The following is a 13,701-nucleotide window of genomic DNA, read 5'->3' on the forward strand; positions in this document are numbered from 1 at the left end:
TGGTGAAATGCACAGAGTCGTACGTACAACATATACATAATTGTATGTCTAAAATATCAAGATATGGCATCAAGGGGGCGCCTGGGTGGCTCAGTTGGTTCAACGTCTGATTTTGGCTCAGGTCATGATCTCATGGTTTGTGGGTTCGGGCCCCGCATCAGGCTCTGTGCTGACAGCTTGCTCAGAGCCTGGAGACTGCTTCACACTCTGTGTCTCCTTCTTTCTCTGCCCTGCCCCGTTCATGCTCTGTCTCTCAATAATAAATACATGTAAAAATAAAAATTTTACAAAAAAAAAAAAAAAGAAGATATGGCATCAAGGTCTTGTATTCCCAGCTATCGATAGCTTCTTTTCTGGCACAGTTATTTAGTCTGTATATACCTGCCTCCTTTTCTGTTTTTGTGAACTAAGACCACATATTCATTCATTACTTATCCAACAATATAGCTATTGAGACAACAAAAACAAGGCCCTAGGTGACGCCTGGTGGCTCAGTGAATTAAGTCCTGGGACTCTTGATTTTGGCTCAGGTCATGATCTCACAGTTCTAAGATCGAGCCCTGCATCCAGCTCCACCCTGAGCATGGAGTCTACTTAGGATTCTCTCTCTCCTTATCTCTCAAAAAAAATAAATAAACCTTAAAAAACTAACAAGCAAACAAACACAAGGCACTCACAGTGCATGTGGACAGCCAAAGTTTAATAGACATAGTTTTTCTTTCAAGGGTCATAGAGACTACTACACAGGAAAATCATTATTAATAATAATTCAGGATATAGAGAAGTGTCTTGGGAGAGATATAGATGGATGGAAGAGGAATTGTAAAAAATCGGATTGAAAACATTGTCTAGGTATTGATTTTGGAGGGCTACGAATACCAGACTATGGAACTTGTACTTTATTAGATAGGAAACAGAGACTCACCAAATTAAAGTGCTATTACCTTCCATTTCATGTAAGGATGCAAGCCCACTTGCAACATGACTTGGCTGTCTCCAAATGACATTTATGAAATACTGAGAAAAAAATGTTTCATCACATCTTAAAAGAGTTAAATGAAACTCTCAATTTTGAGTTTAGAAATTAACATAATGGGGGCGCCTGGGTGGCTTAGTCGGTTAAGCGTCCGACTTTCGCTTAGGTCATGATCTCGCGGTTCCTGGGTTCGAGCCCCGCGTCGGGCTCTGTGCTGACTGCCAGCTCAGAGCCTGGAGCCTGTTTCAGTCTGTGACTCCCTCTCTCTCTGACCCTCCCCTGCTCACGCTGTCTCTCTCTCTCTCTCCTAGAAATAAATAAGACATTAAAAAAAAAAAAGAAATTAACATAATGGATCAAGTACAAATTTTAAAGGTACAAATGTAATTTGCTTCGCCTCAAAATTCAATTTTAACTGTTTTCGAATTAAACAAATGGGCAGTCGCCTCACCACAACCTGTTCAACTTCGGTTCTCAAGCGTCACCTCCTTTTCACGGTCCCATCCCAAGTCACCCCGGAACCTGCTCCTTTCACTCGAGTTTCTGTAGGGACTCAATCTTTAAGTACACCGCCTTTACCCCACCCTGCACAGCACTCCTGGACATTCTGATTGGCTGCAGTCGTTCCACGTGCTCTGGTCTGGCCTCTCTGATTGGCCGACGGCGAGGATGCCCGTATCCTGGGCTGCGGCGCGGACGAGCTGAGGCCTGGGGCGGGCTGTGGTGTGTTTCAAGCGGGAACCCGGCGCTCGGCCGGGCTCCTGGGCTTAGTCCCGGGGCGCCATGGCCAGCGTCCACGAGAGCCTCTACTTCAACCCCATGATGACCAACGGGGTAGTGCACGCCAACGTGTTCGGCATCAAGGACTGGGTGACTCCGTATAAGATCGCGGTGCTGGTGCTGTTGAACGAGATGGGCCGCACGGGCGAGGGCGCCGTCAGCCTCATGGAGCGGCGGAGGCTCAACCAGCTTCTCCTGCCGCTGTTGCAGGTGAGCGGCCCCCACCGGTTCCCGCTCATTCAGCAAACGTTTCCTGAGCACCTGCCCTGTGCCGGACACCTCACTGGGCCTGGGGGCGCGAGTGTACATCAGATACTCTTTCAGCCCTGGAGGACCGAAACAATAAAAATAAATAAGGAGTTAATACCACCTGCTAACAGGAGCTAGGCGCTTTACATGCATTTTTTTTCCTGGTTCATGTTTGGCTCCAGCATTTATTAAGCTGAGTGCCTGGGGGAAGAGTTATTTTCTCACATCCTCTGTCTGCTGTAAAAAGGGGCTACACGTAGTCCTGAGCGCTGGAGACAGATGAATCCTACAGGCTCTTCGAGGACCACAATAAGTAGCAATAATGACCTATAACTAACGTTGAACACTTCACTGAACACTTCCTGTTTGCTAGCACTTCACATGTTTTCTTTCCTTCTTTTTATGTCTTTATTTTATTTTGAGACAGACAGAGAGTGAGCGAGACGCAGAATCTGAAACAGGCTCCAGACTCTGAGCTGTCAGCACAGAGCCCGATGCGGGGCTCGAATCCACAGGCAGTGAGATCATGATCTGAGCCGAAGTCGGATGCTTAACCGACTGAGCCACCCAAGCGCCCTTCACATGTTTTATTTCATATCGCAGACTCAGGTTATAGTTTCACCACCTACTGGCTGTGCGACTCTGGCAAATTCCATAATCTACGTGGGTCTTTGGATTCTCTCTGTAAAAGGAGGACAATAATAGAAACTATGTTTGGGGATGGCTGTATTAAACGAGAAGATCCATGGAAAGCACATGGTTTGTGGCACATAGTAAATGCTCAGTGTTAGCTATTTTTATTTCAGTGTATTCTCATAGAGCATATGTCTTCTTTTATATCAGTTGTGGGTTTTTTTTCATTTATTTGTGTGATTTTTATGACTAATGTCTCTTCCTCACTAGACTAGCTTCGATGAGGGCAGTGTTTTATCCTACTTTTGTTCACTCTCATATCCCCACAGCTGAGTAGAGTGCCTAAGTTAAAGTGTAGAATAAGTGAAATGGAATAAACCCTCTTGCCGCAGATGTGTGGACTCAGGTGAATGGGGGGCCTTAGAGGAAGTGGATGTTAAGCTGGTACTGAAGGATGAGCAGTTGTTTATTGAGCAGTGGTGGCAGAAACAAAGATCTGGGGTCCCGGGCGCCCACATTATCAATTACTTGATCAAGGACTTTTTACAATCCATCGCCGGTATTAGTTGGGGGGAAGACGTGGTACTGAGGACACAGAGATTAAGTGGCTTGTCCAACTGATTGAATAAAAAGAATGGGGTTTCTATTACTTGTAGCTCCCAGTCCTGGCCACATTATTAGTATTACAAGTGGATTTCCCCCATGGTTGAAGTAAGTTATAATACTAAAAGATTTGGTAATAGAGAAAAGAAACAAAGCAATTTTTATGTTTTAACTCACACATCTTTCTGCCTTCGCTCATGCTGGGTTTTTTGTCCCTAGATTCTCCTTTGTGGTTCTTTGGCTAAATAGTACGTGGGCTAGTAACATTCCAATCAGACTCCCAATTCTTTTGCTTAATATTTGGCTTTAAACAGTTAATTTTTAAAAATTCGTTTTTTTTTTTTTTTTTATTTCTAGGAGAGAGAGAGAGACAGCGTGAGTAGGGGAGGGTCAGAGAGAGAGGGAGTCACAGACTGAAACAGGCTCCAGGCTCTGAGCTGGCAGTCAGCACAGAGCCCGACGCGGGGCTCGAACCCACGAACCGCAGGATCATGACCCAAGCGAAAGTCGGACGCTTAACCGACTAAGCCACCCAGGCGCCCCAAAAATTCGTTATTTTTTTAAGTTTATTTATTTATTTTGAGAGAGACAGAGAGTGAGAGTGGGGGAGGGACAGAGACAGAGGGAGAAGGAGAATCCCAAGCAGGCTCCAGACCATCAGCACAGAGTCCAATGATGTGGGGCTTGATCTGACAACTGTGAGATCACGATCCGAGCCAAAACCAAAAGTTGAACGCCAAACTGAGTGAACCACCCAGGCGCCCCCAGTGTTTAGTTTTCAACCTCATTTAGATTGTGTTCTTTTTTTTTTTTTTTTTTTAAGATTTTATTTTTAAGTAATCTCTACACCTAGGGTGGGGCTTGAACTCACAACTCTGACATCAAGAGTCACGTGTTCCACCTATTGAGCCAGCCAGGTGCTCCTAGATTGTAGTCTCCTTGACAGCTGAGGTTGTGTACTCTGTCTCTACTGGTACATTTAATGGACTTGGACACAGAGTATGTCTGCCTACCTAACAAGGTTTGAGGAAGGATCAAGTGAGATTATGTTTGTGAAAAATGGGACACCTATGTATGATGTCTTCCAGTTTACAAAGCACTTTGCCTTTTTTTACTGTTTGCCACAAACAAGGGAGATGGTTATTTTTATTTCCATTTCACTGATGAAGGAAACTAGGGCTTGGAGAGGCTACAGCTTTGCCATGATTACAAAATTAAGAAGAAAGGAATAGCAGGTCTTTAGACTAGAGAGTCTCTGTTTTGTTTCCATTTTAAACCATTCTGCAAATTAAACAAAAATGCTATGCAAATGTAAAGTATTACTTTAGTGCTTTAGTTTTTTACTAAAAATCCTGACTTGAGAGATTTCACGTTTGGAATAATTGTTACAGCTTTTTATCATTCTCCAGCTCCTTAGAATTTATCCATAACCTCCCTATCTGCTTTACCCAGGGCCCAGATATTACACTGTCTAAACTATACAAGTTAATTGAAGAATCTTGTCCCCAGCTGGCAAATTCAGTACAGATCAGGTAAGGTTCCTTTTCTTCTTTATATATGAGAATACGTCTATGTAGATGAAAATTAGAGAAGCACACATGGTAATGAATTCTCTAAAAACATATTTTTGTTACTCTCAGAAACAAAAATATTTTCCTAAGTACTTTACTTTTTTAAAAAAATTATTTATTTCTGAGAGAGAGAGAGTGTAAGTGGGGAAGGGGCAGAGAGAGAAGGGGACAGAGGATCTGAAGCAGGCTCTGCACTGACAGCAACAAGCCTGATGTGAGGCTTGAACTCACGAACCGTGAGACCATGGCCTGAGCTGAAGTCAGATGCTCAACCTACTGAGCGACCCAGGCACCCCTACTTTTTTTCCCCAGTTTATTATTTTGAGAGAGAGAGAGTGCAGAGAGAGAAAATCCCAAGCAGGCCCCACACCGTCAGTTCAGAGCCTGATGTGGGACTCGAACCCATGAATCACGAGATCATGACCTGAGCTATGAATCCAAACCAGGAGTTGGATCCTTAACTGACTGAGCCACCCAAGCCCCTACTCTTTTGTTTTTTTTAAATGGTTGTTAACATTAAACCTATTATTTCAAAATTTATTTTTCTATATGGATCTACCTTGTTCTTTTTAATTGTTGCAGGGAATTCCATTTTGCTAGCTGATGTGTTACTTTGACAGGTTTTATGATGATGAAAATGGTGATATTTTTCAGAATAATGGGAGTGACATTTTGGATTATCCAGTTTTATGTGCCACCATTTTCTTTGAATCTCTGAATTGCTTTTAAAATAGACTTATTGGAGTTAATTATGGAATATGAAACATGGGAAGATGTTTAAAGGGCCTTCCTAAAATACACTTCTCAATTTTCTCATTCAGAATCAAATTGATGGCTGAAGGCGAATTGAAGGATATGGAACAATTTTTTGATGACCTTTCAGATTCTTTTTCTGGAACTGAACCAGAGGTTCATAAAACGAGTGTCGTAGGTATGAAACTCTTCTAAGGAGAGAAGAGGATGTTTTCATTGAAGTGAGCAGCTTTCTAAGTCACGTCTGTCCTCACTCTGCTATATCTGAACAAACACAGTAGAGCTGTTGGACATGTTTTAGTTCGTACTTATTACCTTGCCATTTTGTTCTATGTTTAAATAATTGTCTTGTGGAAAAGTGTCTTCTATTTTGTCTGTAGTAGTCCAACTATTAGCCTGGTCCTGCGGGCTTGTTGGGGTTCACGGCTCTTTCTCACAGTTCTCTGGACTCCTGGTCTGCATTGTGCAACTCTAAGTCAGGGTCACCAACTAAACTTTTATGAAAAGAGTTAAGTAAGAATATGTTTTTGCTGTAGTTTATAAGGTGAGGGCATACGTGAAATTTCTCTATGCTTTTCTATTAGCTTTATAATCATGCTGCATCTATTTGGCTTTTTTGCATGGCAGTTTTTATGTTATTCAACATCAGCTATTATACTGATCGCCTGTGTACTGGGCTCTGGACTTATAAGACAGATGGGGACCTTCTGCTTATGGAGATCACTTACTGGTGGGGTGGGGCCAGATGGTGAAAAGTAAATAAATAAATAAGGTAGTTCAAATAGTTCCAGTAGCCATGAAAAAACATATTGGATGGATAAAGATGATGGAGAATGGGGTTGGGGGGTGGGTTGGGGACTGAGCACCGCATAAGAAGAGGAAACCGATTTTGTAAATGATGGGGTGGAGGGAATTGAAAGTGCAAATGTCTCTTTTTGATTCTTTTGAAGGAAGATTGCACCAAATAGTATAAACTCTGTGTAACCTGGATTTCAGTTAATGCCTTTGCCTGTGTACATCTTATTTTGTAGGTTTATTTCTGCGCCATATGATCTTGGCCTACAGTAAGCTTTCTTTCAGTCAAGTGTTTAAATTGTACACTGCCCTTCAGCAGTACTTCCAAAATGGTGAGAAAAAGTCAGTGGAGGATGCTGACATGGAACTGACCAGCAGAGAGGAGAGTGAAAGAAAAATGGAAAAAGAAGAACTTGATGTGTCTATAAGGTAATTTGGGTTTTTCGGACAGGAATCCCTTTCCTGTGAAATAGAATAATTATAGGCTCAGTAAATCCTCATTCATTCAGAGTTCATGTGCAGGCTGCTGTCGTTGTGCCTGTCCAGGTCCAAGAAGTGGACCCATATGGGCTGCAGCAGTGAGTGGCCTCCTTGCCCCCTGACATCGGATTGGGAGGCACTGGTGGGAAGTCCAGAGTGAGGAGAGTGGGATCAGGGTGTTGGTAGCCTGGCTTCAACTTCAGGGTCATGGTAGCCTGGCTGTAGGGTCACGCTTCTATCAGGTGGTCCTCTCTGCATTCTTCTGGGGTTGGGAAGATAGGAAGATTTCCCGGGCCTGGGGTGTAAGGTGCCCCACTGTTACCAGTCCTGGGGACTGTGTTGCCCCTGGTGGCTTCTCTGTCTCCTGCCTGGTTTTGTAAATGGTCCTTTTTTAAACTCTTCTCAAATCACCCCGTCTGCATGTGCCATTTGTTTCCTGCCAGGACCCCCACTGATAGTGTTCCAGACCAGCAACCAGCTAGTGTGAGCTAGCGATTGGTTCAGTGAACATGTTTCAAGTGCATATGGAAGTTGAAGCTTGGGGGATGAGGTGCCACTGCTCCCCTAGTGGTTCAGGCTCAAAACCTTGGAGTGTCCTTGGTTCCTCCCTCTTTGTCACCCTGACGGCCAGTGCTTCAGCAGGCCAGTCACTTGTTCCTCCACAGTAGTTTTTGTTTTTTTGTAATTTATTTACTTATTTTTAGAGAGAGACAGACAGACAGACTCGGGGCTTGAACTCCTGAACCGTGAGGTCACAACCTGAGCTGAAATCAAGAGTCTGATGCTTAAGCAACCGAGCCACCCCGATGCCCCCATGATAGTGTGGACTTAGTTCATTTGTCTCCATCACCACTGCTGCCCCTGCAGCCCAAGCACTGTATTTCCTTAGTGGATGACTTCTGTAGCCTCCTCACCGGACTCATAGCCTCCACTCTTGTCTCTCTGCAATCTGTTTTTCTTCTCTTTTCTTTTTTCTTATTTATTTATTTATTTATTTATTTATTTATTTATTTATTTATTTGTAAGTAATCACTCCACCCAACATGGAGCTCGAACTCACAACCCTAAGATTAAGAGTTTCAGACTCTACCAACTGAGCCAGCCAGGCGCCCCTCCTTGTACTTTATTTTTCATGCGGCACTTGGGGGGATCTTTGTGCATGTAAATCACTCCTTGGCACCCTTCTGCCCCACATGCTCAGCCACTGTCCTTGAATTAGATAAGAATCCAAGCTCCTCAGGGCCTCAGTGCCTGCATGATCTGGCCCCGTCGTTCTCCCTGCCTCTTGCTGCTTACTCTCTCCACTTCACTCTCAGGAGCCCACCTGCTTGGGCTTGCTTGTGGATTTGTGAACACTCCATGCTGACTTGTTCCGATTTCAGCTCCAGTGTCGTCTCACAGGCCTTCACTGACCACATACCTGAAGTAACCTCCATCTTAAATACTTCTGGCTGCTTTTAGTTCCTTTATAGCGCTCCTCACCAAGTAACTTGTTAACATTTTTGTGTTCCCTCGTTTGTATCTGTTTCTTCTGCCTTGGCATCCCTTCAAGTCTAAGACCCTTCTCTGTCTTGCTTCCTTGCATTTTTGCCAGTGCTCTGTGTGGTGTGTGACTCATAGAATGTACTTTTGGGTACGTGCTGGATGAGTGAATGCAGAAAATCAACATGGCAGTCTGTCACTCATGCTGGTGAGTGGTCCCATAATACTTTTTATTGCTTTCCCTCACTTTGCTGTCCCGCATCCCCTTCAACCCAGCTATTACCTGGAATCACCTCCCAAATAAACTACTGCTACTTGGAGGGAAAAACACACATGTGTGTATACATATATGTATATTCCATATTCCCTGATCTCAGGGAGCCCACGGTGTGGTGTCGAAGACTGACACCTAACATCATTACACTGCAGTGTGCTCAGCTCTGATTGAAGTGAGTCTCACTTGCCCTAAGTAGGCTGGCTAACTGCCTCGGGGAGGGGGGTTCCTGTGAGTGGCTTTTGTATGGTTATATGATTTACTTAGCACAGGCTTGGGCTTGGCCTGGAAGGATTATAGTACCTTTACGTACTTCCAAACCTCCCTTACTTGGAGTTGCTTACAAATGCCTCTCCTCTAGCGGAGAGGCAGGAAAGTGTGGGGTTAAGAGTCTGGTTCTGATATTAGAGCGCTGGGTTTAAGTTCCGTCCCCTCCACTTATCCCCTGTGAGACTCTGGGCCAGTTACTTACCCTCGCTGTGCTTCGGTGTCCTCATCTGTAAAGTGGGGGATCTGATTCCTTCCTCAGAGGCTGGCAGTGACAGTTAAATGTCAAGTCCGCGTAAGTGTCCTGAACTGTGCCTGGTGTGCAATACATGTTCAGCAAATACTGGTTATTCTTATTCTCTTGTTTCTCTTTTAGCTGAGATCCCCTAAGGAGTACACGGGGACTGCCCTGTAGTCTTTCTTCTAGCTATTTTATATGCTTCAAGTAACAGAATGTCACTTCTTGCGAAAAGTTAAAATTCAGACTTATTTTGCTTTGGCTTTCTCCTAAATTAATCCCACTTAATTAGATCTAGTTGCATCTTTTGTTTTTATCCTGTTCGATGAATTCATTTGTGCGTGACCCAGTATATTTACTGTGAAGGCATATCATTTTATGTCAAATCACTATGTTGTACACCAGAAGCTAATATAACACTGTGTGAAAAAGAAAAAGATTTGTGTATAGTGAATTACAACATATACAACATCTTGGGGGGCGCCTGGGTGGCTCAGTCACTTGAGTGCACTGACTCTTGGTTTCAGCTCAGTTCATGATCTCGGGGTCCTAGGATTGAGCCCCACATTGGGCTCTGTGCTGAGCGTGGAACCTGTTTGAGATTCTTCTCTCTCCTGCCCCTCTCCCCCACTCGTGCTTTCTCTCTCTTAAACAAAACAAAACAAAACTTTAAAGAGCAGGGGTGAACAATTTGAAACAATAAGAATGGAAAATCTAATTGTGTACATATTACAATTTTATATCTTCAAAGATGTAACTGGAATGTTATTTCACTTAAAATGTACAACATGCAGAGTGCTCTGTAATGGTAAAAAAATGTACACCAATGTAAATTTTCATCATTTGTCAGTAAATGACATTTCTGGATCAAAACAAAAAGGTGTATAGTATCAGAAAATAGCATACACATAGTAAACTGAATTTTGTCACTGAAATTAAGAGATATATTATTAAAATATTCTCATCAAGTATCATAATAAAGTTTCTTTTTTTTTTTTTAAATTTAATGTCTACACCCACTGTGGGCCTTGAACTTTTTACCCTGAGATCAAGAGTTGCATGTTCTCCTGACTGAGCCAGCCAGGTGCCCCTAGAATATATTTACATTAAAAAAAAAAAAAAAGAATATATTTATATTCATTTCTCTGTTCTTTTAAAGAGGAAAATTTCATTTTCTGGTGATCTTTTCTAATGTTTTATTGCATTATGAAAAGCTTCTCAATTTAGCCCTTTTATTCTTCCTTTCCTTTCCTTTCCTTTCCTTTCCTTTCCTTTCCTTTTTTTTTTTCAGTCATTGGAATGTGTTCAGGCCTCTTTTCTTCAGTAAAGTTATTTTTCTTGCCCCAGATATTTGTATTAAAATTAGAAAGGGGAGGGGCGCCTGGGTGGCTTAGTCGGTTAAGCGTCCGACTTTCGCTTCGGTCATGATCTCGCGGTTCGTGGGTTCGAGCCCCGCGTCGGGCTCTGGGCGACTGCCAGCTCAGAGCCTGGAGCCTGTTTCAGTCTGTGACTCCCTCTCTCTCTGACCCTCCCCTGCTCATGCTGTCTCTCTCTCTCTCCTAGAAATAAAAAAAAAAAAAAAATAAAAATAAAAAAAATAAAATTAGAAAGGGGAAAGAAACATTGTATAGCTTGTAAATCTCCTGTCCTCCAGTGAAATCACTTCTGTTTAGAAAGAGGAACCCAACTGTTAATTTAGAAAGGAGGGAATAAATATTTAGTCAACAAGTGTTTATCATTTAAAAAAATCCAGTCACAGGGGTGCCTGGATCGCTTAGTTGGTTAAGCAGCCGACTTCGGCTCAGGTCATTACCTCGCATTCTGTGGGTTCGAGGCCCGCATCGGGTTTTGTGCTGGCAGCTCAGAGCCTGGAGCCTGCTTCAGATTCTGTGTCTCGCTTTCTCTCTGCCCCTCCCCTCCTCATGCTCTGTCTTTCCTTCTTTAAAAAATAAACTTTAAAAAATATGTTTAAAAATTTTTTTAAAACTAAAAAAGTTAATCACAGAAGAGAGGGCACACTGAAACTGAGCCTCTAGTTGCCAAGGGACTGCAGTTAGGAGCCGGCTGATAGGTTTGCCCCCCCCCCCCCCCCCCCGCCTTGGTCTGCAGTGGATGCCTCTGGTCTGCAAGCTGCTGCAGTTACATCTTCTCTTTACTCCTAAAAGGAACTAACAGAAGTAGAAATTCTCTGGTGTTTCTTCACTTGATTTAATATAAATCTCCCAAATTTGTTAATTTATTCAACAAATACTTATTGAGTGCTTCCAATGTGCCAGGCACCCCGTTGAGGTGCTGTGTTGTCAGTCAGGAGGAAAAAGTCCAGTTCCCATGGGGTTACATGGGGGAGGGTCAGATAATAGGGAGGCACCTGGTAAGGAATGTAGTTTCAGAGCAATGCAGTGCAATCAAGAGGAAAGGGAGCCCATGGGTAGAAAGTAAGTGGGGGTTCTGCTGGGGAGGGGCCTTTGGACTGGGAGCTAGGTAATGAAGGAGTCAGGAGGAATTGCCAGAGGACACAGCAGACACACAGCTTCCAAGACAGGAGAAGCTGACATATTGGAGGCATAGGTAGAGGGTGATGTGGCTTGGGGAGAGGGGCTGCATCATGCCCTATGGTCTCACACCTTGGAAGGTCTAGGGCCTTTGCTTCCTCTGGATATTTAGTAACTTTCTGTCTCAGTCCATCATCTCCCCTGCTTCTGTCAGTACCCTGCTCAGAAACCTCCCCAGATTCCACAAAGTCTCCCCACCTGGTGTTCAAGGCCTTCCACAGCTGACCTCACTGACCTTACCTTCAGTTTCTCAGCTTGGATCCTTGGCATCTTTTGTTTCTGATTCCTGGAATGCCTTCTTCCTTCCTTATCATTTTCTCTACTCCTTCCCAACTTGTAAGTGATTTTCCTATTTCTTAGTACAGAGTTCATATCACCCTTGGCATTTACCATTTACTGTCACCTTTTTACCCAGGCTGGTCTCAGCCTTCTCTAGGAGGAAGCCTGTTAACGCTCTGTGTATCCTCCGGGACCTAAACTGGTGTTTTATGTATTACAAGTATTCAAAAACAAAAAATGAAACCTTTGTTAATTAATTAATTTCATATTTAACTTTTTTAAGTGTTTATTTTTGAGAGAGAGACAGAGCATGAGTTGGGGAGGAGCAGAGAGAGAGGGAGACACAGAATCTGACACAGGTTCTAGGCTCTGAGCTGTCGGCACAGAGCCTGATGCAGGCTCGAACTCATGAACTGCGAGATTATGACCTGAGCCAAAGTTGACGCTTAATTGATTGAACCACCCAGGTGCCCTGATTTTTTTTTTTTTAATATTATGTTTGAGAGAGTGAGAGAGACAGAGCATGAGCAGGGGAGAGGCAGAGAGAGAGGGAGACACAGACTCCCAAGCCGACTCCAGGCTCTGAGCTGTCAGCACAGAGCCTGATATGGGGCTCGAACCCACAGACCATGAGATCATGACGTGAGCTGAAGTCAGATGCTTAACCGACTAAGCAACCCAGGCGCTCCCTTCCCCCAAGGTTCCCTGATTAATCTCACATTTAAAATGTTTCAATTACAGTGGTAGATTTAAGCCCTTTAGAAGAATTTCCTGACTCCTGAGAATCTTACAAATGCCATGTACTAGGTCCATATTAAAAATGATCATCTTTGGGGCACCTGGGTAGCTCAGTTGGTTAACCATCCAACTTCAGCTCAGGTCATGATTTCACGGTTCAAGAGTTCGAGCCCTGCTCGAACCGAGCTGTCAGCACAGAGTCCACTTCAGATCCTCTGTTCCTCTCTCTTTCTACTCCTCCCTGTCATGCTGTATCTGTCTCTCTCAAAATAAATAAACTAAAAAAAAAAAATGCACATCTTTGTGGGAGCACCCAGGTGGCTAAGTTGGTTAAGTATCTGACTCTTGATTTTGGTTCAGGTCATGATCTCACAGTTCATGAGATCGAGATCAAGACCCCTTGCTTGGGTTTCTCTTTCTCTCTCTTTCAAAATAAATAAGTAAACATATTTTAAATGCACATCTTTGACAACTTTTGAGTTTTATAAGATTCATGGACTTCTTAGAGCCCAGCTTAAGTGCCCTTGGTTTATAGACTAGTAAGTCTAAAATTCTGTCTCAGCTAATAACTGAATTTATAAGCAAGGTATACTTGAACCTTTTTCCTAAGTGGATAGCTTTTTTTCCCAAATTAAATACTTCTGTGGCTTCTTAAGAGTTACTTTTTTTCTGCATATATTTATGAGGTGTTAAGGAAACCAAGGAGGCAGCAGTAAAGGAAGGTTTGGCCATGGGATTTTTACTTGCTCTTCCCAAGCTGGTTCATGCCAGCCACAATGGCCACCATAGGGGCCAGAACCAAATTTGATCTTCATTTATGGGAACTGTATTTCCCTTTCTTATAGAATCAGTTTGCATGATGCGGATTTTCTCTATTTTGTTAACCTTATTGCTCCTGTGTCCTTCCTTATAAGCTACCCCCAATTTTCAGGGGCAGGGGAAGGGTTTAAATAAAGCATTTGGTAACTGTTGAGCATCGTGGACTTTAAGATTTTGTTTTTAAGTAATCTGTATACCCATCGTGGGGCTTG

At 43.3% G+C, this 13,701-nt stretch overlaps 1 protein-coding gene across 3 annotated transcripts in view; it reads left to right on the top strand.

Annotated features, from left to right (window-relative positions):
- Positions 1-1,682: 1,682 nt before the first annotated feature.
- The window catches only part of ANAPC5 (anaphase promoting complex subunit 5), a 41,392-nt gene continuing 29,373 nt past the window's right edge, over positions 1,683-13,701 (top strand). The window contains exons 1-4 of one of the 3 annotated variants that reach the window (XM_039256044.1): positions 1,683-1,966; positions 4,694-4,773; positions 5,634-5,743; positions 6,597-6,789. In XM_039256044.1, coding sequence (XP_039111975.1) covers positions 1,760-1,966; positions 4,694-4,773; positions 5,634-5,743; positions 6,597-6,789 — 590 coding nt within the window. In that variant the 5' untranslated portion in view covers positions 1,683-1,759. Of the gene's footprint in view, positions 1,967-2,564; positions 2,765-4,693; positions 4,774-5,633; positions 5,744-6,596; positions 6,790-13,701 lie in introns of those variants that run through there. The other 2 variants (XM_039255893.1, XM_039255966.1) reach the window with 2 other exon arrangements.

Source organism: Hyaena hyaena, unplaced genomic scaffold, assembly GCF_003009895.1.
Source record: "Hyaena hyaena isolate Hyena2069 unplaced genomic scaffold, ASM300989v1 scaffold_0, whole genome shotgun sequence".
NCBI classification, from domain to species: Eukaryota; Metazoa; Chordata; class Mammalia; order Carnivora; family Hyaenidae; genus Hyaena; species Hyaena hyaena.